Below are 27,395 nucleotides of genomic sequence, written 5' to 3'. Positions count from 1 at the left end.
AGACTAAAGAGGATTGTTTGTCTTCACCAGTTTGCTGGGGTTCTCGGTGTATTTTTGCCTTGCACTCCTGTGAACCTTAATATTTCAGAGCTTTTACTTTTCTTTTTTTTGCTGACGCAGCTAATTTTAACCTCACCCGGTTCACAGTAATTTTTTTTCAATAAAGAGAAAGTGATAGTCAGCATAAAGCCACTATTTTTAACCATATTTTCTTAAAATAGCCCTATAGCAGACAAATATTTAAATACATTATATTGCTGGAGAACTTTGAGAAACTTCTGGTTTACACTGTAGAGGAAAAGCTTAAAAGGTTTTGCACTATTTAAAGCAACTATTAAAGCAATTTTTTATATTAAATATTAAAGTCATTGCTTTATGGAATCTATTTGACAATTATTTAATTATCAATACTAAAAGACACTAACTCATTGTCTATACTGCTTTATCCTGGGGGACTGGATCCTATCCCAGGAGACTTAGGGCACAAGGTGGGGTACACTCTGGATGGGGTGCCAATCTATTGTAGTGCACACACACACACACACACACACAGCAGGAAGAAACCAGAGCACCCGGAGGAAACCCACCAAACACGGAGAGAACATGCAAACTCCACAGTCCCCGAGGTGGTAATCGAACCCACACCCTGGAGGTGTAAGGCAACAGTGCCAACCACTAAGCCACTGTGCCACCTACTAAAAGACAATCTACTAAAAATATTTTTAAATGGCTTTTTTTTTTTTTACATTAGGTATACTAGCCTTCTCACTGTATCTCTAGTAAAGCATGAAATTAAAATCTATTAATAGTATTAGGAGTAGTAGTGGGAGGAGGAGAGGATCATTATTGCAAAATTATTATTATTATAAACACACTGTTTCATATAGCTCGGTCACCGAAAACAAAAAGCCATTACGGGCAACCGGTCTATTTGTCCGCAAAATTGAACCTTCATGTTACACAAAGTCAAATAGAATAGGTTTAGGCAGGCAATTACAGGATAGGATTTTCTGTTTGTTTTGCCCTGGAAAACATTCATATCAGGCAGACAACAGGAGCAAATCTCACCGTTCAAACCTGTTTAATATTCAGCACATGACCCCTGTGCTCACTTGCTTCAGCACAGTGGTTTTAATAGACTGAGCATTCACTCTAATTTCCTCGCTGTCATTAAACATTTTCCAATTATGTGCTTTTGCATGTTGATCTTAGATGGGCAGGCGCAAAGAGGTGAACTGTAGTAATCTCGATTCAGTCCTCATCTCAGAGTGATTCCATGCAATTAAGCACAGGGAGAACATTTTGTTCAAATGTTGCTCGCTGTCTTTTAGTTTTGTTTAAAAAAAAAAAAAAAAGAAATTCAGAAAAAACAGCATTCGTGCATGTAAGCAGATGTGAAAGAAGCTTCTTCCTCACTTTGTTTCAATTTATGCTTGGACCATGATGAGATACAGTGATGAAAACACTTGATATCTTGTATCTAATTATACATGGTTTTATACAGAGAATCTTTGATGTTTCTCTCATTTTCTGAAACTTCAATATTATTTATTTATCACAACTTAAGCCTTTAGTCACATAAAGTTGGTGTTACTGGTATATTGCATGTCAAAAGCTTCCACCACTCAAAAGCTCCAGGTGGTTTGCCACTATCATGACTACAGGACCAAATTTTAAAAATTTTCCTGAAAATTAAAGCATTTTTTTGGCTACACATCCAAACGTACTAAAGCGGAAGATCACAATGTACAAAAGTTTTGAATTGCTTATTCATCTACTAGTATCATTTTGATAGGAAACCAGATACCCTACAGGAAAGCCACAAGAGCTTGGGGAAACATGAGAAACTCCAGATACACACACACACACACACACAGTAATCCTAGCATTGATGTAGCGATGGTACCCAGGATGATGCTGTGGATTCAGTATTAATTTTCAGTGATATAACAATATTAATACCCTGCTCAATCTCCCAGTTCTTTACTCCGAGATAATAAGAGTATATTTGACAACACTTCCCAACTGATGGAAGTGGCAGTTCATGACAAAACTATGGATATATCAATATTTGGATTCTCTTTTTTTCCTAGACATTAAAGACAGGCTTTAATGTAATTAAATCAGGAAAACATACTAGCGAACAACAAAAGAAATAAAAGTAATATATCGTTTATTTAATATACTATTGTCTACTGAGCCAAGATTCATATTCTGTCAAAACCAATAGCACACATACAAAGACATGAGTGCCCTTACCGTTTTTTTCTACTTCAAAATTAAAGGCAGTTAGCATCAGCTAAAACAGATTACAGACTGGAAACACTACGGCACCCAGCTGAATTGAGGGTCGAACCTCTCGAGATAATTACATACAGCTTATCAAGCAATTTGAGCTTGCATTGTGAATTTTGCAGTATGAGTGTGTGGTCCGCCTGATTGGGAGCAGGATTGCAGACCGTATCATCTCTAAAACAATATGAAGTGCTTCCTGTAACCCAGACAATGAAAGTAAATTCGCGGAGCATGACGTAAATTTAGTTGCTGTCACAAAGTGAGTAATGGCTGTGCTTAAATGTTTTTGTCTCTGTAGACCACAGAAATGCAATGCAAGTCTAAAATATGTTTAAAAGTATATATTATGCGGTGAAATATTTAAATGCATTCAATTTGATATTATTTAACAATGTTATTCTAAAGTGAAAAAATAATTTTTAAGTGCTATGTCATTATTTTAAGTCTTTTTTTTTGTATGTAAACTTGAGAAAAAAAAAAACTATGAGTTTCCACAGATAGTAAGATACCAGACTCTGCTTAAAACATGTCAAATTGGCTAAAGCTCGGGAATTCTTAAGTGAACTGCGGACTTCTGTTTCAAACTTCTGTACGTGATCTTTAGAAAGTAAACAAGCAGGCAAGGATCGAGTGAGTGACACCAGATTACTGAAGACATCTTTTTAATGCATGCCCAGCCAGATCCAGCAGGTTTTGAAGAATAAAGGACTTCATACTAAATATTAATTGTTGTCGAGCAATTTCATTGCATAAAATAACAAATGACTCTTATTGTCTTTTGTTCTATTGTTATTGTGTAAGGACTTTAAGAGTATTATTTAACCTCTGAATTTCACTTTCATCTAAATACTTTTGGGCATAATTGTGGTTAACAAACTCAGTTAGTGATTCCTAAAGCATTTAAATGCATCTGGTCATGGGTTTGACTTGGGAATTCCAATAGAATGTCAATGCGATCCTTGTTGGTTTGACTTTAATGTACGTTTTTATACAAAAATACAATAACCTGACTTATCGTGTTTTGGTAGCACCATTAACTGAACCTGGTAAACATTTAGAATGTTGAAATGAATAATTATTTTTAAAAAGTCAAAGTAACTTTTTCCAAAAAGGTTGCGCAGAGAATGCATAAATCATTAGTTTTTGCTGATTCAGCAGTGCATTTATTTCACATTAAGAAACTGCTGACCTATACTCAATTACAAAAATATATTAAATTATAAAGATCTGGCGTAATTTTTAAACCAGTGATATTGTAAAGAACAATATTTTTAAATCTAAAAATGTATTGCTTAATTCTACAACTTAACATTGCATATGCTATATACAGTATTACAATGTGTTAAATATAAAACACCTGGGGTCATGCTGTTATTGAAAAATAATTAACCTTAGCTTGTTTCATGGTGGCACTGTGGCTTAGTGCTTTGCACTGTTTCCTTGCACCTCCAGTGTCAGGGTTTGATTCCCAGAGGGGTTCCCTTGTGCTTGGTGGGTTTTCCTCCGGGTACTCCGGTTCCCTCCAACAGTCCAAAGACATTCACTGTCATTCCCAAATTGCCCATAGTGTATGAGTGTGTATGTGTGTTCTGCAGTAGATTGGGATCTGGCCCTCCCAACCCTGTATATAAGTTTAAGCGGTATAGATGATGAGTAAATAAGTGAAGAAGCTTGTATCATAGCATGTTAAAGGGGACTTATTATTAAAATGTACTTTTTTTAGTCGTCTTTAGTGTTTATGCAGAAAACATGAGATAACCACATCCTGCCCCTTTTTTCCTCATAAAACCCACCTTTAGATTTTCTGTTCTTTGTGATGTTTACAGTCGCCCTAAGGAAAAAAAGGTGGCAATACACTCCGACAGCTCAAGTCCCAGCTCTGCACAGGAGATTTCATTTTATTTGCTCAGAAGAGACACAAGGGAGAAAGCATACACATGTTTTGAATTAGATCATTGAAAGGGTTGCCGCAGTGTGGATGTTAAACACATCAGAATGCACATCAGAATGCTTTCTTAACAAGGGACATGTGCTAAATCTCTGTGATGCACGTGATGTACTTCCTTAATACGATAGATAAGTTCCTTGAGGTCACCTTAGGAAATCAAAATGAAATCAGGTGTTAGATTTGTGTGTATGGTTCTCGAAGAAAGAGATAGATGTGAGTACTGTATCAGCAGTGAGAGTCATCGTGAACTAGTGGTCAGTTATCTGTAAACACACAGACTTGATGAATAGTCTCATCCTTTGACTCTATAGCTCTAGAGCAACTAATTGCATTTAATCTAACTGAGACCTGCTTACTGTAAGTGCACAAAAGCTTGTTTTACAAGTCAACACTTGTAAAAGACAAGAAACCCTAACCCTTTTATTTTTTATAAACGGAGGACACAAGTGCACAATCGTTGTTTTGTACGATATTCACTGCTGCTTTTTGCACAATAACTTTTTCTTTGTTGCTGGTACAACATGAAATGTTTACTGCATTTACCATGTCATGGACAATTTATAAGCACTATCTCAATTCAGTTCTGTGTACTGGTCGGCACATCATTGTCAAAGTGTATTGTATTGTGTTGTGCTTGTTACTGTTTGCACATTTGCACACCTTTGTTGTCTTTTTGTCCTTTTGTACAGTTCTTAGCTTGTTTTTTTTTTTCATTTATGTTGTATGTTGCACCTTGGTCCTGAAGGAATGTTTGTTCATTTCACTGTGTACTGATCTGTATATGGTAGAAATGACGATAAAAGCCAACTTGACTTGACTTAAAGTGTACGTTGTTATTTTTATAATGAGATCTTTTTTCTTTTGTCAACGCAAACTCAATTTGGCTCACTGGACCTTTTGAAAAACATTTTCCATGGTAAAGATATATTTTACAAACTCTGTTTTCTGTGTTGACACATGAACAAGAAAAACGTCTCGGGTTACTTTGCTGTAACCCTGTTCCCTGAAAAAGCGGGAACGAGATGCTGCGCGAAAGCACTATGGTGCGTGTGTGTCAAACACACCAAAATATTTGGCATATATAACCTCGGTCAGGTGACGTCATTCGATTAGGTGCACCTGGAGGTTATAAATAGGCATGAACCGGAATCATCCTGAGGTCAATTTTGTCTGAAGGATGTCCAGTCACGCATGCAGTGCAGCATTGGAGCGCAGCATCTCGTTCTCGCTTTTTCAGGGAACAGGGTTACAGCAAAGACGTTCCCTTTCAAAAGCTACAGTCGATGCTGCGCGAAAGCGCTATGGGAACAAGAATACCCACTCCGCCGCACTGCAAGTGTCTGAACCCCCAGGGTTGTGTAGTGTGTGTGCACAGTCCCCCCAAGGAGTCTTAGACATAATTCTGGGATGCTGACTCGAGGCCCTGCGAGCCTGGCATTCAACTATAAAGCCTGACAGAAGTCTTGCGGAAAAAGGCAGCCTGCTGCATGACATACTTGGAAACCCCTCTTGCCAGAGCAATTGATTGATGAAGCCTCCTGGTCGAATGGGCCATAAACACTAGAGGCGAAGTGTGCCACACCCCCATGACGTATGAAACCCTGCTCTAATTTACGGCACTAGCTAATGCGGTGTAAATTGAAGAGCATGGACACAGCGAATAAAGTCTTACTGCTCCGGAGCTATAACGGCGGAGGACAGAAGGCTTCGACTGTGGAAGATAGTTGGGTAAGAATGCAGAACAGCTTTTTTTAGCCAATTGGCAAAGACTTAGCATTCTGTGGAGGCTGATGAGGCCTGCGAATTAGCCGGCAACTAAGAGCTTTTTTCCACAAACCCCATCAGTCAGGACGTAGGCCGAAATAGCGGCTGAGTCTACTAGGGCACAAGTCCGAGGTTAGTGTTTCTGCAGAAACTTCCAGCACTGAAACAGTTCGGCAGTGGACTGTGTCTACATGTTTTATGTCCTGGAATGTAAATGATCCTAAGGGACAGAATTTGTCCCGTACTTAAGCAGAACCTAGTGCGCTAGTTTCCGTAGTGACGCAAATCTAGTCTGCCCAGGCGATATTTACAAGCTATAATGTTTTCCATCCGTGCTAGGACGTGCTAGCCTCTTGATTGCTGGAGGGAGTATTTTAGGGCCAGAGTCATCGTTTCGAGGCAATTGATGTGCGAGAAGATGACCTCTCCAGATCCCTTGCGCTGGATGGCCATCTAAGGCCGCACCCCAGTCTGTGAGGGAAAACGTCTGTCATTAGCAATCTGTGATGACGACACGGACCTACAGTAGAGTGGGACCCAGAGTCAGACGGGGGTCTGAACCACATAGAAAGGGTACGAAGCTCTCGGGCACCTAACCCTTATTGCCTCTGGGGATTGGCCCTTGGATGAAATCCCTGGCACTTAGCCACCACTAAAACCACTATAGGAGCGGTGAGGTTACCTTCTGGCCTAGCTTGGACTCCTTTAGGGTGCTATAATGGATCCGTCACGCGCAGGAGACAGCTGTGCCTGCATTGCGGTCGGATTCCGCATGACACTCAACGTCATTCCTCGTGTAGGAAGGAGGACGCTTTCTGTGGCGTTAAGACTCCACCCTAAGAAAATAAGGTGAGCTAGGGCAACGTGTTGACGCCGAATGGCTCTGTCTGGGAGGGGAACATGTGCTATGGCCCCTTTTTCCAGCAAGTCTTTGATTTTGAATTAACAGAGGTGCTCACTGTGGTTTTTCACGGAAGTGGAAAACCCACGCCGTTGAAACACAATAATTGAATCCTGTAGCCAGGGAGACATGCTTGGCAGTAGCTTACACGCTGCCAGCGTCTCCAAAGGGGCGGTAGCTTTGTCGCTTAGCTAGGCGGAGGAGTGGTGGTGATGGTGATGGCTGTTAGGTGTTTGGTGTCCTAAAACATGACAGGAGGGAACCGAGCACCTAACACTCTGTTGGACACCGCTGTCTCCCGAAACACCAGTGGCGGCAGGAATTGAACACCGGTCTCCTGAGGGTGCTGGTCTTCCACAGTGCTTCGTACCTAAAGAAACATACCTGGCAGTAGGTTCCCCACTGCCGGTATCTCTAAAAGGTGCACAAATTTTGACACTTCGGCTGAGTGGGTGTGTTGGATGTTCGGCATCCTAAACATAGAAGGAAGGGAAACACCTAACATTTCGCTGGAGACCGCTACTCCCCGAAACACCAGTGGTGGCAGAGATTAAACCACGGCCTCCTGCCAGTGCTCGGCTCTCAGTAGGTCAGTCTGGTAAGCCTGCAAAGCCATTGTGTGCAGGACAGCACCAAGCTGACCCTCTGCCTGAAAAATCTTCTCCCACCAACAAAGATGTTAGTCTACACGCTTGGTGGGGAGTGTGGATTTTTCCCGGGAGGATAAGCTCCCAGGAGAGAGATAGCCCGCAAGCGTTTCTCTGATCTGGGACATCATCATAAAGGACCGCTCTTTCATCAATAACATTGGAACAAATCGATGTCAATAGCACAAAAACACGGGATAAATACGGCTTATTCCATAAAAAGCTAACTCATGGAGGTCGCCAGGAAGGGGAGGGGCCATCATTGAGGCCCCTCCTCCGGCCACCCGACAGGCACTTGTGGTCTGACCTTGAGCGTTTGGGGGATTTATTAAATTTTTTATAGTTATTGTAGTTATATATATTTGTTTTAGTTATTTTATTTTTACGGCGATTCGAGGTGTACCGCGCGTTACCACCTCTAACAACAACTAACACACTGGCTCATCACTAGAGGAGCGCTCTGGAGTGATAGTTTCCATCTCCGCGGAAGCGAGAGAGAAAGTTCTTCCCCCCTTCACTAGAAGCGCTGAAGCGCGCTTGAAAAGTGGAAGGCAAAAGGCTCATGATCCTGCGAGAGAGCAAGAGAAAAGGGAAATTCTGTCTCGTGTGCTTCCGTCAGATATGCACGCGAACATGGGGCTTTCATAGGGAGAAATCGCAATACTTACCTGCTCCCTTAAGCCCGAGATAGCGTGCTCTTCCCCCAAACGCTGAAAACAAAAACCGAGGAAGGAGGGACGGACTCGTGTCTTACTCTGCCATCCTTCTGGTGAGTTATAAGACACTTTTTTTCGCTTTCTTTTAAAAAAGTGCTTGCACACACACACTCACAAAGCGGATCCTAAAGACAAAAAGATTTATACGATTTATCCTGAAAACAAACTTTTTATAACCTCCAGGTGCACCTAATCGAATGACGTCACCTGACCGAGGTTATATATTCCAAAAAATTTGGCGTGTTTGACACACACGTGCTTCACAACCGGTCACGACGAAACGTTTCCCATAGCATCGAGTGTAGCTTTTAAAAGGGAACAGTGTTGTTGCCTTGTCACCATATGCCCTGATTTTCTCCCTAGTTCCCACCCATCTCTCTATTAGGACATGGTCCCATCAAGGAGACAACTACTAACAAGGGACACATGAACAAGGGACAGCGTGTGTGTATCATGTTATTCAAACCAGCTGTGTTTATTCTGTAATCAGGTGAGCTGGTGCATGAGTTTTGGTAGTTGTTTGGTAGTAGTTCTTAGCAAGTAATGGTTTGCATATTCTGGGCAAAGAATTTGTCATGTGCGTGATTGTTTTGAATTAAGGAAATTACATGGAAAATTATGAAAAGATATTAAATGATGGTAGTATCACTTTAATTGAACTTGATTTGATTGCTTCGTGAAAATTAAAAATTTTCAATGCTTGCAATTAAATGAAATGGCCTTTTTCATGCCTCGTTAACAGCTGTTAATGAGGTCTTTGACTGTTTCAGCAAGTTTAAATCATTGTCAGGTACACCCTCATTCCCTGTAGGAAAGTGAAAGAATATCACAAAATAAGACTTTTTTTTTTTCCGTGTCAGCTTTCCGACCACACCCAGCATGAGCGTAGAGATTAATTCCAGAGCCACTCCTGTCTGCTGAAGCCCTGATCCATCCTGACGTAGCATCCATTTGTTCTCATCTCGTGTGTGCTGCCGTCACGGTTGTGCTCGTTTGAAAGACATATCCCCTAAGGGGACTCCAAATGGCACTTTCGTAGAAAACACAGCTTCCCGAACACAACAGATTCCAGGAAATTGGAGTGATAACGTCTCTAACAATGTTAAATTGCCACTGGGGCAGATGCATTCCTCATGGTGTAAAACCCTACATTTTACCCTTACATAAGCCAAGGGGGAGTGGAAGAAATTTATTGCAGAACATTGGATTTCATTCGCATTATGGTGATACTGAATATATTATATTAAACATACAACGTCTATAAGCATTATTAAAAGAATGTCTGACATTTTTTTTTGCCTGTGATTTATAGTGACAGTCTGCTTGGATATGAAATTCTTGGTTATTGGATATTAAGGATAGATTAATGCAAGTGGTTTTCAAATTCAGATTGCCCTATGGATTGATGGTTTGAAGGTTTCTTTCATATACAGTAATTAACCTAACTGAGCTAATCATTACAGTCATTTTAACATATTAAGTATATTACATTTTATAAAATGGGACATGTGACATGGGAGCAGGAAAAGCCTGAGCTTAAGTGAATCTTGACTAAATGACTAAATATGAACACCAGTATTATGCATATAAATTATTTTAGCAAAGATTGAGCTCCTTGGTCACCTCCCTGAATAAAGCCATTATACCTTATCTGCTCAGTTCAAATAGATGGCCTGCTAACAGAAGATTCTCTGTGGTTCTGAACTTTGTCAATTTAAAACTGATTGAAGAAACTGCCTGGGCCTTCTTACCTGCAGCCATTTTTCAGCCATTTTCCTCAAACTGGGGACAAAACCCTGTCTGACATGTTTGAGGAGAATCTCTTTGCCCCAACGGCTTGATTTTTGTTCAGTCAGCATCACAAATTCCAGGTGCATGCTCAACCTTTTTTAACAAATCCACAATCATCCACAATCATCGTCAGGGCGACAATGATCAAAACCTGACCAGTCAGGACAATGCCAAAAAAAAAAGCCTAATGAAAAACCTGGGGAAATCATCAAAGAAACCATTCAAAACTGGATTTAAAAAAGACAAACCCTGCAGATGTGAAAGCAACCTGCTTAAATACACAGGGGTAATGATTAAAAACAGGAAACATGTGTTAGTGGTTTGGTGAATGAGATAAACGTGATGTTTTCCCAGAGCATATTGAGGAGACAGGAAGCTGCAGTGGTTTGATTTCCAAATCATGGCTAATTAACTAAATGTACAACAGGCAAATAATGGAAATGTCAAAATTCCATTTGCATTTGTTTTACAGTTACAAAAATGTGTAAGAGATTTTCTTGATTTTCTGTCATGCAATAAAGTAAAGGAATATTAACTTGTGTTAATGCAATGCAACTTAATAAATATTATATCTTTGTAACAAACATGTTTAAAGGTGTTTGCACAAGCCGTACCAAAGTTTAAGTGCTGACTGGTAAATAAATATCTGCCCTGTGCATGGCCTTAGGTAGCTGTGTTTGCTTCTAATTTGATTGCAATGCTATTAGCCAATCAGTGCAGAAGGTGTTGCTAATGCCACCAACTCCTTCATAGCCCCTGCCAAGCAATTACCCCCAAGCTTTTGTAGACCTCTGAGCTGTGCAGTTGAGAGCACTGAATTGGCACAGAAGGCATAATGTGTTTTTCAATTGCATTGTACAACGCTTTCCTAGAAGTAACCAGTGGTGTGCTTGGTTTCTGAACTCTTAATGGCATTCTCGGGAAATAAGTAATTTATAATGTCTGACGTGAGAGCTTTTTGTTGTTCGTGCAACCTCTCTTCAACTTAAGCCCTCTAAAATTTAAACGTTGTATAATGTTGTCTCTTTATGGGTTTAATTCTCTGAGGTCAGATACAATTCCAGTGAAACCGACAGGCTGGAGCTCTGGGAGAATCGTCTTGACAAAGAAAGTGATGTTATTCCCTTGCTGAAGCATAGGCTGGGGAAAATGAGCAAGATGTTATGGACTAGGGACCAAGGGACAATTTAGACAGTAAACAACCTGGTTCTGCTGACAAGGCTGACGAGATTATCACAGGCATGCTAGTCAAGCCTGAACAAGTGATTGTGTTTTTTCTAATTCTTCACAAGCTTCATGTAAAGCCGATTAAACAAAGCTTGTGTCCTTTGATAGATCCCTTTTGGCTGACCACCAACTCTGCTTTCACTCAATCCACAACACACTAGAGGAACGCATCAATCCACAGCTTACCTAACGTGATGATCTGCATGTGGCATAGCTCCATAGCTAAATTATTTATACTGCCTAAATGTTATTTCCAGGGCTGGCTGAGATAAATGCCCTAGCAGGACTAAGCTTTTCCTGTCATCAAAATAAGACATCAAAATAAGGCTTTATTTTTGGCACCCACATCAGTTCCCTCCATCCATTATCAATGCTGCTTATCCTGTGTAGGGTCATGGGGGGCCTGGAGCCTATCCCAGGGAACTAAAGCCACAAAGTGGGGTACACCCTGGATGGGGTGCCAATCCATCTCGCACACATCCAGTCATACACTACAGGCAATTGAAATGCCAACCAGGCTTCACAGCATGTCTTTGAACTGTAGGATGAAAACGGAGTTGGCAGTAGAAACCCACAAAGCACAGGGAGAACATGCAAAATCCACACACACCTGAGACAAGATTTAAACCTTCAACACTGATTGTGCACACATGACAGTGTTAACCGCTTACCGACTGCACTGTGCCACCCCCACATCAGCTTTTTTGATTATTTATTTTGATGGAAAATTATGAAGAACATTTCTGAAAGCACCAGTGGTGGTATGAAATCCAACAGAACAGCAGCAAGGCTGAAGATGATTTCTTCCTTCCACGGACTGTAGATTTATGTGGCTTATCAGTCACAGTTGTGATTACTTAGAGTGAAACGTCTGCTAAAGATAACGCTCTTCTGGGACACAGCCCGTGCCCAACCCCTATCATCACTACCTATTACCAAAACCACAAAATAATTTTTTACAGTTACATGTTTACTGCATGTTAGAAATGTTGTTTAGAATGTGTTATATGAACTTTTTCTCTATTTCTTAGGCCAGCCTTACTGCCCCTGCAGTCCTGCTGCTAAAATTAATAGTGAACAGATATATTAGATATATTACGATAGAGTGCCTTGTAAAAGTATTCAAACCCCTTGAACTTTTCCACATGTTTTTACACTACAATCACAATCATGAATGTATTTTATTGGGATTTTATGTGATAGATCAACACAAAATAGCATATAAGTGTAAGGAAAATGATAAATTGTTGTCAATTTTATTTACAAAAAAAATCTGAAATGTGTGGCATACAGCCCTCTTTACTACGATACCCCTAACTAAAATCCAGTGGAACTAATTGTGTTTAGAAATCACCTAATTAGTAAATAGAGTCCATCTGGGTGTACTGTAATTTAATTTCAGTATAAATATAGCTGTTTTGTGACAACCCAAGGTTTGTTAGAGAACATCAGTAAACAAACTGCATCATGAAACCCAAGAAACTAAGCAGACAGGTCAGGAATAAAGTTGTGGCGAACTTTAAAGCAGATAAAATATACTCCAAGCTTTGAACATCTCACAGATCGCTGTTGAATCCATTATCCAAAAATGGAAAGAATATGGAACAATTGCAAACCTACCAAGACATGGCCGTCCACTCAAACTGACAGGCCGGGCAAGGAGAGCATTAATCAGAGAAGCAGCCCAGAGGCCCATGGTAGCTCTGGGGGAGCTGCAGAGATCCACAGCTCAGGAAGGAGAATCTGTTCACAGGACAATTATTAGTCGTGTACTCCACAAATCTGACCTTCATGTAAGAGTAGCAAGAAGAAAGCAATTGTTGAAAGAACGCCATAAGAAGTCCCGTCTTCAGTTCCACATGGCTTGTCGATGACTTCTGGTGTAAAAGTCATACCCTGGATATGCAAATAATTATAAAACCTTATCTACTGTAGGTGTATCAACCTAGACCAGAAAGGTGTATTTTAGGTCCAACTGCATTGCTTTGACATTGCCCATGATTGGATAAAATTTCAATTATTATTAATATAAATGAATCCACTGGCAAATAATTTTTCTTTTTATTAATTTGTACCATCGACGTGCCATCCGTCTATGTGTCATCCGGCTTGTTAAAACACGAAAGTGAAATTTTATTCAGGGACAGGTGCTTAATACTGGGTCATGTGCCCCACCAAAAAGGATATAGTAAGACTCGTGGACTTTACGTGTGCCATTTAAAATCACGACCAGCCATTACTGATTATTTCCCCTTTAGTAGATTTAGTGTGAAGTGAACAGATGGGAGTGCAGGTGCAAAAGAAGACACACTAAATAGATAAGACCTTTTACCAGACTCAATTGGATATCTGCCTTCGGTTTCATTGTCAACAAATCTGATTACAAAATCGAACTACAATAGCCTTTAAATCTGCAACCAATCTAATTTGAGTTGCATAAATAAACACATTAATGGAAGGAATTTTTCTTAATTACAAAATGCAATATTTTAATCTCTATAGCGAACTTGTATTAACTTAAAAATGTAATCAGGATCTAAATTATTTAACTTATATGCAACATTACAAGTTGTTAAGGTTAGTCTCCTGATATCATTTGCAGATTTTCTTTACAATTTTATGTAAATTTAAAAGAAAAAAAAAGTCATATTTTTTTTATGTCCGCATGGATTTTGAGCCAGATTCAGAAATGCACTATTTTGTTCTGAGTAACCATTAAAAGATCCTTGTAAAATGCATTGATGGAGCACTGAGTATGCTGTGCTAGTGCTGAGACTAGGTTCACATGGACAGATCATCATTATCTATTCATGGAGCCATATTCTCATTCATTACACCACAGATTTGCCAAGAAATGACCTTGTAATATAGTATTTAACAGGAGGAAATGATGAAATAATGACAGCCAGTAATGATAGCCTGAGTGGTCTGATCATCAAGATTAGACTGCAAAAAAAAAAAATAATAAGGTCACGTAAAACTGTGAAATTGCGTCAGGTCACATACAATGCTTTATGATGTTCAATCACAAACAATAATGTGTGTCACTTTATTTTGCTTCTCATTTTGTTCTTTGGTGTATTTAAGATGAGATAAGACAAAAACCTTCTTAATTCCAGAGGAAATTCTTGTGCCAGAGACTGCTCCAAAAGCAAAGACAGGTAAAAAAATATATATACATGTAATAAAGTAATAAATAAAGTAAAATAAATATAAAAAATCTACAAACTAGACATAAAATAGATAAATGTAGAATGCAACTACCAACATACAGAATACAGCCATGAGTAGCAGAAACCAGACTCTGAAGTAGAATTAGCATAGCAATTAGCATATTGCTCAACATGATCATCATCTCATCACCTAAACCGTTATGGAATAGCCTTCCAATTAATGTTCGGGACTCAGACAGAGTCTCAGTGTTTAAGTCAAGGCTAAAAAACTATTTAGCCATGGATTTTTGTAAATATTTGCCCTAGGTAAAGGAGCAGATCTGGGCGACTTATGGACGTGAACTGGTTAGTTTAGATGCTATCTTCCCCACTCTCATTGATCACTTAGGTTTGTTGATGGTGAAGTGATTGTTTGCTTTACATCCCAGAGAGCCCTCATGTCTGTGTTTCCTTCCGGCTCTCCCTTTTAGTTATTCTGTCATAGTTAGTCCTGCCGGAGTCTCTGCTTGCACTCTACAGTTAATATACATTCACCTTACACATTGTGTGACCGTGACCAAACCTAACTGTCATCTCTCCTTCTCTTCTGCTCTCTTTCCTCTTCTCTTTCTTCTCCCCTCTTCCTCTTTCCCTGTCTTTCTGTTGAGCTACACATGCCACTCCTAAGCCGGCAGTGATCCAGACCTCCTCTGCCCTCTGGACCTGTCTGACTCATCCTGATTGGAGATCTTGTCACATGGATGCCCCGTGTGGTTTGTTTAGGATGCGTGTGGTGACTTTTCCACCAAGATTTGCCTGGCCGCGGCTGAAGCAGACAGCTGTTCTCTCAGGACTTGTGATGGCAGACTCTCAATAGTTCAGCAATGGAGTTTCCTACAGTCCACCTAAGCCTCCAATAATGAACTGGACACTATATTAACTTAAAGATATCAACTGTTATACTGAACTTCCAGCCTCCCAAATCACAGTATGACTGCAAAACAATCCCTGCTATCCGTTATGACCCTAATAAGGACAGGTTCCCTGTTGAGTCTGGTTCCTCTCAAGGTTTTTTCCTATTGCCATCTCAGGAAGTTTTCGCCCTTGGCTCATAAGGGACAATCTTATTATTTTGATTTATACACATTCACATTTCATACAAACATCCATAGTTTCTTTTGATTGTGTAAAGCTGCTTTGCGACAATGACAATTGTTAAAAGCGCCATACAAACAAAATTTTATTGAATTGAATTATGTGTTAGACTCGTCTAGCTTATTGTCTATGAGAACACCTAGGTACTTATAGCTTTCCACAGTCCCAGAGATGTTGATGAGATCAGTGGAGGTTTTCCACTTTCTAACACCCCAAACCATTTCTTTTGTCATTGACACATTCAGTTGCAGGTGGTTTTGTCCATAGTTAACCACAATGGCAGTATATATGTATAATTCAATATGTGAACATTGTGTTACACTTGCCGTTGTAGTTTTTTTAAATTCATACAGTACCAGATAAAAGTTTGGACACAGGTTTAAATTTATTTTCAAAATTCTACAGATTCTAAAGAACAACTGCAGTCTGTTGTTATTTTAAGACATGAAGGTCAGCTGTTCTGAAACATTTACATTTAGGCATTTGGCAGACGCTCTTATCCAGAGCGACTTACATTTTTATCTCATTACACCTCTGAGCAGTTGAGGGTTAAGGGCCTTGCTCAAGGGCCCAACAGGGACAACCTGGTGGTTGTGGGGTTTGAACCTGGGATCTTCCGAACCGTAGTCCAATGCCTTAACCACTGAGCTACTGAAACATTTCTTGCAAGAACAGTATTGTCAAGTGCATTTGCAAAAACTCATCAAGCACCATGATGAAACTGGCTCTCATGAAGACCATCCCAGGAAAACAAGATAAAAACTTACCTCTGCTGCAGAGGAGAATTTCATTAAATTTAACAATTTTAAATTGCAGACACATCTCAATATCATCCGTTCAAAGGAGATTATTGTATATTTTGAATGCCGTCAGCATTGTTTTACAATGTAGAGAGAAATAAAAATCAAAAGAGAAGCTTGGAATTAGAAGGTGTGTTCAAAGTTTTGCCTGGTAGTGTACACCTCTATCACTTGTCACACTTGTCTTACTATCCACCTTATTTTGAATACTGGGTGGGACAACTTGATTGCATCACGAATTCTTCATTGGCATGGATTACACAAGAAATAATCCTTTGAGATTCTGGTTCATGTCAACTTGATTGCATCACAAAATTTTATTGCATCACAAAATTATCACAAAAAGATTGCATACAGATTTTTCAGCTGCCAATTTTTTAACCTTTTTCAAAAGTGTTCAATTGGATTCAGGTTTGTGGCATGTTGCATGGAATTAGCTGTTATAAGATATACAGATATAAGCTATAAGAACATCCTGTTCCAAAACACACTGCCCATAGTGGAACACCACCAGCACAAATTCAACTTTTAAAACAGGCAGGTTGGGTCCTTGGATTTACGCCACTGACACAAAATAAAGACCCTACAATCTCCAAGTCACTTTAGAATCAAGATTGCTCTGATACAGTATGATGGGAGTGGAGCCAGATGTTCTCTGTTGCTGTTGTAGTCCATCTACCTCCTCCAAATATGGTAAGCTCTTTCTTCAAAGATGCTTTTCTGCTGACTGTGGAGAGTATTGTAGCCTTCGTGCTATTTTAAACCAGTCTGGTGATTCTTTTTCTTATACACTGAAAACACACGTAAAAAAGACTTTTCTTGGAAATATCCCAAACCCAGTAATGAAATCAACAACTATGACTCTGACCTTTCATTTTATTTCCACTCTGATGTTTAACATGAACATGCTGAATCTCCAGTAAGCTGTGTAACTATCTATATTGTGCTACTGCCAAATGATTGGATGAATGTATACAGTAACTACATGTTCAGTAGACCTGTTTTCAGAACCCACAGTACATGGTACTATGGCCTTTATGTATCAACCCACTGGTAGGTCAGAAAACACATTTCCATGAAGGATGTGTTCCACTTTAAGGGGTTATTATTTGCACCCTTTGTTCGCAAAGCAGAATGACCCTTTTGTCCGCCTCTGCTTTTTTATCTGCCACTTCGTACTGGACTACTCTTGGCTACAGAACTCTCATGACGGATTAAGGTTCATGGAGGTAGCCATTCGTATGCACGCAGCGTACTGTACTGTATGCTTCAATTCCAGTGAGACGGCTAACATGTTCTCGATCGAGTGTAGCATGCACTTAAATAGTTCAAATTGGTTCTCAGCCATCTCTCTCCTGACAGAGCTCTGCTGTGTCCCGCCTTGTTCTCCCGGGCATACCAGAGTAACAATTACACCGGTGTCACAAAGACACGTAATAATCATGTAAATTAGCTGCTGCATTCGGTTTGTCCTTACCGCTGCCAGACCCACAACTGGGTGCCAGTTCCTTCACATATTTGTAAAGAAGAAAGCGCAGAGGATGTGCATTATAGAAAGCATTTTTTTTTTATTTACAACAGCGAGCGGAGCATGATTCATTTTATATTGTCCTTGTTCTGTTTTTGATGTTTACCTGCAACGCGCAGCTGCTTGCTGTCCACTTGTTATCCAGTGTTATGCAAAAGCAGCAGGCGCCAAGAGTCTAATGAATGATCTAGCGATGCTAATGTACTCCAGCAGGAAAAAAAATTGGTCGTAATAAAATCTAACATGGGCCACAGAGTATGAGATACGGCCTAATAGACGCTCGTGTTGTAAGAATAAGCTTCACCTGCAATTAGCCATCAATCACTTAATGGATTAGTGTTTCTTACTAAAAGATTAGGGGTTGCCTGTGTGAAAATGATCTTCCAGGTTTATGGATGAAAGGAATCCTGTATCTCCATCGCACATGCATAGTTTGTGGATATCTATAGCCAATTAATGGGCATGTTTGTCATGCTTCATAAATCATTCCCAGCATTGCTGGAAGGTACAGTATGGTCTGTCACACAGGCACAGGGAAACGTCACACTTTTCCACTTGACAGTCTTAGGCTTTACATGTACCGAACTGGTCCTGAGATGATAGACAGCTTGAGTTTTAGAACACTCAGATTGCTTGTTTATTTCCGCAATCTGTCTTACTTTTAAAAGGTAGACTGGGAATATTGACAGCTGTCAGGAGAAAAAGACAGCAGGATATGTTGTTCTTGTAATGTATAGATAAAAGCACTGCATATAAGTTACTGGTTTGGACCATACTTTTAGAAAAGACCCCAGAAAGCATTTTCAACCCGGAAAGGGATCAGTACATTGTAAACAAATCGTCTGTAAAATGGTCAGTTGACACATTTTCAGTTGTTATTTTTCTTGCTTTCAGCGTGCCTGGCTTTTTTTTTTCCCACAGAATCCAACCGCTTCAGAACAATGTACACAGCCCTCCTTGCAGCTTGAGTGCTATGACATTTCTTTCAGGATCCGACAGGTTGTAATCTGCTCATATGCAGTAAATCTAAAACAAAACATTGTGCACCTGAGTTCCTTCGAAAGGCCTAGGTTGAATGTAGTGACACCACATTTTAGTCACAGCAAAGCACATGGTCAGGTATAAAGCTGAGTTGTTTAGACTGTAGGAAATAAAACCAATTAAATTCATCTTAAAATATGATATTCAGGTACAAATAGAAATAATACGTAGATATAAAGAATTGCTGCACAACTTGGACTAAAGAGAGTCCCATGTGCATCTCTAGTTGACACCAATTATGAACTTAACTGATGTAGCTGAGTTTGAGAAACTGTCAGGCCCGGAATTCACATATCATCCTGACAGTCGTGGCATTTCTAGTGTTTTCCAATGTTCCTGAAGACATTTAACAAATCACCCAGTGTAGATCATGCTCCAAATGTAGATTTTACACATTTAAAACATTAAACCACTAAAACCTAGTGCAGCAGCACAGCATAGATGACGATATAAAAGAATTGCTTGTATGAAAGCCTTGTACAATAGGTGTGTAGGTAAGTTTCGTTCACGTCCAGGGGGCCATTCAAGACTCATTTGCGTCAGTGCGTCATATTTGCAGCATTTTTGTACAACGCGTGAAAACCATGCGAAGCAAGTTCACATTTTTTTCCGGCTCTTCTTTGCATTTTGTACCATGACATAGCAATATGGGTCCGAAGAATGTTATCAAGACCAGTAGCAAGATGAAGTTTCAGTTTTGTTTATTAAAGCAACCGGTGCCAAAAGGAATCACCTCCGGGGTTCGGATTCGATTCCCGGCCAGACTCGATTCCTGTGTGCATGGAGTTTGCATGTTCTCCCCGTGCTTGATGAGTTTCCTCCGGGTACTCCGTTTTCCTCTCACACCAGATTGGGCTAATTGGCGTTCCCAAATTGCCCGTAGTGTGTGAATGAGTGTGTCTGTGTGTGTGCTTGTGCCCTGCGATGAATTGGCACCCTATCCATGGTGTATTCTGCCTCATGCCCTAAGTCTCCTGGGATAGGCTCCAGGCCCCCCGCGACCTTAAATACAGGATAAAGCGGTATAGACGATGAGTGAGTGTTGGAAATTAGAAATTGTGGCAATATTTTTGGAATGGATTATCTGCATTTATATTATTTTCTATGGGAAAAAGCGTGCCTCTGTATCCACTGCGTATCACTGTAATAGCATTGGTCTAGATGTGTAGTAGATACATCACTCCAATATTTTTGGATCTGAGACACAAACTTTATAATATATATTCACAGGGTAAAAGTACTCTTTTCTTTCTGTAACAGACCATGAGGGGAAAAACATGAATCTGCAAACAGAAGGTATGATATATATATAGGCCTATATATTTTTTTATTTCAAGCTGCAGAAAAACTCTCTACTGAAGTGCTACAGTACAAACTCCTATAATCCTAATTATTTTGAGAATACTGTGTGCCACCAATCATATACAAAGCAAAGTCAGCTTGTTCCATACTACTCTGGTGGCCTTGGAACACAAAAACTCATTAAAGTTTCCACACATGTAAAAAAACAAACAAAAAAAAAAAAACTAATGTCTGACCAAAACTTGGACCAAGAGTACAGGACATTCATAACTAAACAAAATCCAAAAAAAGGTCCAAAACAGCTGCTTAAAAACCATGACACTAGAGCTGTGTTCACATCCTTAGCAACATAATGTCCCTAACAAGCCTCATAATTTTAAGAGGATTAACAATCTAAAAAAGTTAGTTTATTACATACAAGTATATCTATTTTCCTTGGCTTATAGTAATACAGCAGCTATTCCATGTGTGACAGGAAGGCGAGAGTAGCTCAGATCTGTCAGATGTGTGTTTAGGCTCGTCCTCACAAGGCATTTTCGTCAAATATAAGCACAGCTGACACCGACAGTTAGTCACACTGCCTGGAGCAGTGTGGAAAAGTTCAGGACTGCAGGATAAAACGTATTACGCCACTGCGCTCCAGTGTGTGGTCATTGAATAACACAGGTGTCTGCCTCAGTTACAACATAGAGCTTTTGGGTATATAAAAATAATTAGAACACATGATTTTAAGATAAATTTTTACCAAGGTTTACAGTTGCTTTATACATAAAAAACAATCAATACATTCAATAAAAAACATACAAAAAGAACTGAAACTCAGCCAAAAATGAATGATTAAAAAACAGACATATTTTTCTTCATCTTTTTCCTCTTTGTCTTTGTATGAGGAACAAGGTCCCTGTGGTGCGTACACATTCCTGATTTGCAGTATCTGCAACTGCCCATGCCAACATAGAAAAAAAAATGCATTGACGTGATAGCATGCGCAATGAGTACATCCTTACATTCATACATCAGCTGACTTTGTTTTATTGCTGAGTCTAAATCAGACCAACTGAAGCAACCCCAGATCATAAAATTGCCCTCAGAGTCTTGGAGTATGCATGATGGGTGCATCGCTTCACGCTCTTCCCTCCATACCCTGACACACCCATCTCTCTGGAATAGGGTCAGTCTGGACTCATCAGACTACATGACCTTTTTCCATTGCTCCAAAGTCCAATCTTTATGGTTCCTAGCAAACGGAAGCCTTTTTTCATTTAGTTTCACGAACAAGTGGTTATCTTATGTGCACACATAATTTATGGAAATGTTATTACTTTCACTGTTACACATAACTTCTACTGTTGATTACTTATGATGGAACTTCACAAAGTGTTTAAGTGATTTCAAGTCATGATCCCCCCCCCCCCCCCCCCCACCACTAAATTTACTGTTTACTTGACAGTTAAGTACTAAATTACCATATTTTTTCAGTTTTTTTAGTTTAAAATTCAACTAATTTGACTTATACACATTTTCTCACACATTTCATACTCCTTTGCCCAATTTCCTTTTGATTGAAGATGCATCTTAAGAAGAAACAAGGATTTGTTTTATGTAGGAGCGTTTAACCAAAAGTTCTGAAGATTGAGTTCCATAAAACTCAAAATGGTCCAATTTTAATGCATAACAATTGCTGAGTTCAACAGATAAAACACATATGTCTTAAACATACTGTAAAAAGAAAAGTAAACTCAAATGTCTCTGTCTAGTCATCCTTAAATATTATGTTTTTATCATTTACTTGGTTTTTTTTTGCGCAAGCTGAATCAAAAAGTTCAATGAAAAAAAAAGAAAATTGATGAAAGCGATTAAAAACCTAAAATAATAATGAAAATTTTTCAAACTTGTATGATTGGATAAGCCACGTCTCAAGTGTGGAATTAAAATGTGAAAGTTTCAATTTTTAAAATCATTTCTTAAATATTCTGCTTCAGTATTCTTTTTTTTTTTGTCAAGTTTAGTCAGCTACAATACTTTGCTCAATCTGCATCCAGACTAGATTCAGCCAGTTAACCCATAAGTTAAAGAATCCACTAAGTGTACTGTAAAATACAATGCATAATAAATACAGTAGATTTTTTTTGGGAAAAAGTTCTGAATAGTTTATTGTATTCAACATACAGTATTTTTGTATGCCTACTATTTATAATCTATAGGTCCTTTAAATGGACTTGGGGTGGTAAAATGGATCCCTTATCTGTGTCCTGTTGTAGACCAGAGTGTGAAACTTCATTCATTCATTTTCTATACCGCTTATCCTGTACAGGGTCATGGGAAGCCTGGAGCACTTTCCCAAGAGACTTCGGGCACGAGTGGGGTACACACTGGTCAGGGTATCAATCCATTGCAGGGTACACACATTCTCTCATACACTCATTCACAATGCTATCTGCATGTCTCTGGACAGTGTAAGGAAACTAGAGTACCTGGAGGAAACCCACCAACCATGGGGAAAACTTGCAAACTCCTCACACACAGCCCAAAGCAGGAATCGAACGCTTGACCCTGAAGGTGCAAGGCCACAATGCTAACCAGTGCAGCAGCCGCTGGAATTTATCCATTTAGAGTGCAGGGCTTCTGTAAATAACCTTTATTACCTTAAGATTACAGCATGTTATACTGAGGTTCTGATTCTATTATTAATGCTGTAGTGTATGTGTGTGTGTGTGATGTGTAGTGGAACAAAGGAAAGCTGTGAAAAGTTTGCAAAGTGTATAAGGACCATAATTGCAGGCATGACTTTTAAATAACTGACCTGAACAGATTGAAACACGTTAGTGTCTAGAGAAAAGCATGTTCGATAAATTTCCATAAGTAAAGCCTAACTATCTCTTAAACTCATTTAAAGATATTACTCAAAATGTGATTGTGCTTAAAATGAAATTAACCACACAAAATGTTAAAATGAATGCCATTTAATTATTTGTCATCTGCACTGTACCAATGTAATAATGCCATGAAATAAAGTGTTTCTCATTAAAGACTTCACATTCTAAATTATGATATTCAAATACATAAAAAAAAAGCAGTTTACCAGGTTGATTGAGGCTGAAGTCCTGGTTTGTAATCAGGAAGAGAAACTCCTCACAGGTCTTGTGTTCTAACAGGGGGCTCTCCTGCATGCAGAGGTCAGTTACGAGGGCCACCGCCTTCTCACACACCATGTCATGCTCCTTCCCGATGGCGTTCATGCTCCTAGATGCATCCTCAGTGGAACGGAGTGACAGGCTCCTCCGGAGGGATCGGCGCGCACACGCTTGCCGAGCTGCACCCTCGTGTCCACATGAAAGCTGTGCTGTCTCTCAAGTCTATGTCTCTGTGTGTGTGTGCCAGAACATCTTCAGCACAGAGGTATGTGTGTCACTGGTTGTGTGCATATAAACAGTGTGCACTGTGAGGATGTGTGTGTGTGTGTGTGAGAGAGTGAGTGAACACAATAAGTGTTTGTGCGCAAATGCGTAGGCTTAATGATTCATTTGTGCCCTCGGGTGTCCCAGAAGCAAGGATTGTTGCATCACATTAAAATCTGGAGCTCTGCAATGGGAACGCAACAGATAAGCCCAGCAGTGCATTGAAGTCGTGTGGAGTTCAGTGTGTGCTGCTGTCGTTCTCTCCCTTCCTTTGCTGTATAATGAAAAACTCTTCTCTCTGAGCTCCTTCTCACCGCCGGCTCTGTTTTTCTCAGGTCGACCTGCCCCGCTGGTGCTCGCATTTCTCCTGGCACTTGTTCCCCAGAGCTCTGCTCCTCTGCTGCATTATGAAATTGTATATGTGCGTGTTTGTGTGTGTATATCATATAATATAATTGTTATTATCTGAAGACTATTTGCCTCTAAGCAGCTGTGACTTTTTTTATATGGTTCAAGTGGCTGCTGTTAAACAGAACAGTAATAGAAACTGCACATCTGTTTGCAAACATGCTTTGGCTCATTTACTGTGGACGTGATTTAAGGGTGTGATTTGGCTTTTTTATGTAGATTTTCCAATAAAATTTTGCAAAAAACTAATCAAATTTGTCAGTTAATTTATTCATTTATTATTAATATTAGTATAATAATAATAATAATAATAATAATAATAATAATTTTACTTACATATAAATCAAAGTCTTTTTTTTTTTTGAAAAACAGGAGAAGCATATACAGTGTTTGTAGAACGGGAGAACCTACATTCAGAAATCAGCAGGGGTTAAAACCAGGTTAGACAGGGGGAACTAACGAACAGAAAGCTTACTGGAAGCCGAAGCTTGGGAATACAAGATAACTGACATTAAGACTCCGCAGTGAGATAAAGAAACAGTAAAGCAGAAACAGACAAGCTAATCCAAGTGAAAAACAGAACAGCTGAACACATTATGGTAATAAATCAATGATAAGACGGGACAGAGACAGGACTAAAACCAAAACAAAAGCACAGCACCTTGATTTACACAAAAGCAAATGACGTGAACTCAAAAACCAAACAAAGCAACACGGCAACCTGATATCCGTTAGACATAAAACTAATGCCGTTTCTCCTCCCGTGGTTTCAGTAGCAGTTAATGGATGGCTGTAACTGTTGTAGAAGGGTCAAATTCTTGACCTGCATCAAGCGAAGAAAACATTAAATGACAGAAATTGGGTTCCAAAACTGTCCAGTGCATTGTTAAAACCTGGAATGATAATACTGAACTGTCAAGTTTGCAGAAGAATTGTGATCAGGGAAAAAAAACTCATAAATGGTGGTAATCAGAGATCGTTAATCGCTTGGTTTAGTTGTATCATACCAAATGGCCTGTAGAAATCACAGCTATGATTCAAAGTCAACAGCTGTCTCACCATAAGGAACCCACTTGTTAATGAGACTATCAGGAAAGAATGCTTCAGTTTGCTAGTGGGCTTAAAGATGAGACTTTCAAGCAATGGAAATAGGTCATGTGATCACAATAGGTCAGGAATAGACTCAATCTGGCTTGAGCAGATCACATGACCAGATCACATGCCCAATGTACAAGCCTCGGGGGACAGTGTTATGATCAGGGTTTGCTTCAGTTGGTCTAGTCTAGGCTCAGCATGACCAGGTAATTCTGTTCTGAGACTTGATGAAATTGGAAATTGTAATTATACACACTAGAAGACTCCCGTATCTAATATGTAACATCTGTAACAGAAGTATAATATGTATATGTAATACTGAGAAATATAGAGATACACCATTTGCAATTTGAATCACATCACATGGTGGATATACAGTATCACATTTCTTTGAACTACGGGAAAAAACCCTGGTACCCAGAAGAAACCCACCAAGTATGACGTAACATTGAAACTCAGACTGGAGGCGAGATTCAAACTAGACCACTTATCCCAAATTGTAAATGTATTATAAATTGTGTATAGGTTCACGCGGGGCTCCCAGGAGACATTAGGCACAAGGCAAGGTACACCAATCCAACAGGCAATTTGGAAATACCAGTTAGACTAATATGCATGTTTTTGGACTGTGGGAGGAAACTGGGGTTCCCGGAGCATCACTACGCCATGGTGCCACCACAGAGAAGCCAATGCAGCACAAATTACCAAAAAAGGTCTTTGCTCCGCACTATAAAAAGCCCAATCCTAATGAGCATCCTGGGGATGCACCAGCCAAACAAATCGGATCCACAGGGGCCCCATCCCACAGCACACAAAGGATCCCTTGCCAATGCCCTGGTACCAGATACTACAGCAGCATCCCCTCATAACCCCCCGCCCCCCTATAAAGCCCTGCCACAAATGGCCAAAGCCGTACAACAAGAAACCCGAAACCTATCCGGTTTTAATGTTATAGCTGATTGGTTTATAATTATTTCTAAAACGATTTCTATGAAACCTATAAAAGCATGCCCACTTGTGTTTTATTACTTACAAGCCCTTGTAGCAAAACTTTTTAGTTCGTTTTGCCTTAGGTTGATACCATCTCATTTGTTATGACTCATATTCTGTCTTCATTTAATTCATTAAACCCCATTGGGAGTTTTGGATGAAATACTAGAGAATAGAATTAGTGCATAGAAGCACCACACTCCCAGCCTCATCAAGTTTTTTTTTTTTTGCATGGTTTATTTAATATGGCAGTTCTTCATAACTGTCTGTAAGTTCTATTAAATGTATGAAACAGCTAAAGTTTGTCGCTGACAACTGTTTTTTGGGGTTTTTTTATTTAATGAGCACCAAATCGGCTTAGTCGCACAGTGAAGAGTGTTGGTTGCTTTTCTCTTCTGCTACTCTGGATGACCCCTACTGACCACCTGCTTGTTTGTGCACCACAGCTGCCAATGGTTCTGCCACATATGCTACTACACGCAGGTAGAGAGTCAGGGAACAGTTTGGAATAGCATTTTTTTAGATTGAAAAATAGCATCTTTTCACGTCCTGCAGGTAAAGAAGTGTCCTTTTTCTCTTGATCAAATTCTATTTGATGCTCCTCACTCTTTTTCTCAAGGTTAACAGCCATCACTGAAGCAACAGTGTGAAGGCTTGACCTTATGCTCTCTTTGTCACTTTTCATTTCAAACATAATAGCTTAGCTTCAAGGTTGCTCTTACTCTATGAGCTGATTTATTATTTTTATTTCTAAGCAGTATTTAATATTCAGACGAACACATTCTTGGCTCCAGGGGTCCCATTTATCAATGCATGCATAGACCAAGTTTGTATTCTAGTGCGTGATTTGTGCATAATTTGTACATGTAAAGAAATCGGCATTTATCAGGCATGCTGCTTACACGCAGATGTATTTAGTGCATGTTAATAATGCTGCATTCAAGCTCCCTTACACAGAGAAAATAATTAGAGACCTAGAATGATGTCATGGTATTCCAGCAACAGTGTGAAAAGAACTGGGAAAACTCTGTTGATTACTCCTTCACACACTCATCGCCTCTACCACTTTATACTGTATACACGCAGGGGGCCTTGAGCCTATCACAGGAGATTTTAATGCACAAGGCGGGGTACACCCCAGGGGTTCTAGCATATGCATAGTCAGGAGTGTGCGTAAATATGTGCACCTCCTCATGCGTAAGAGAAACATAATATGGAGTCTAGTGTAATCTGAAAA

General features: G+C 39.6%; 1 protein-coding gene across 1 annotated transcript in view; it reads right to left on the bottom strand.

Moving 5' to 3' along the window:
• syt6a (synaptotagmin VIa) overlaps positions 1-23,506 on the bottom strand; it is an 86,514-nt gene extending 63,008 nt beyond the window's left edge. Inside the window, exon 1 of the mRNA XM_053482585.1 lies at positions 23,350-23,506. Coding sequence (XP_053338560.1) covers positions 23,350-23,506 — 157 coding nt within the window. The remainder of the gene's footprint in view (positions 1-23,349) is intronic.
• Positions 23,507-27,395: the final 3,889 nt, after the last annotated feature.

The sequence above is a fragment of the Clarias gariepinus genome, chromosome 22, assembly GCF_024256425.1.
Source record: "Clarias gariepinus isolate MV-2021 ecotype Netherlands chromosome 22, CGAR_prim_01v2, whole genome shotgun sequence".
In the NCBI taxonomy this organism is placed as follows: domain Eukaryota; kingdom Metazoa; phylum Chordata; class Actinopteri; order Siluriformes; family Clariidae; genus Clarias; species Clarias gariepinus.
This window is presented reverse-complemented; position numbering and strand designations above follow the sequence as displayed.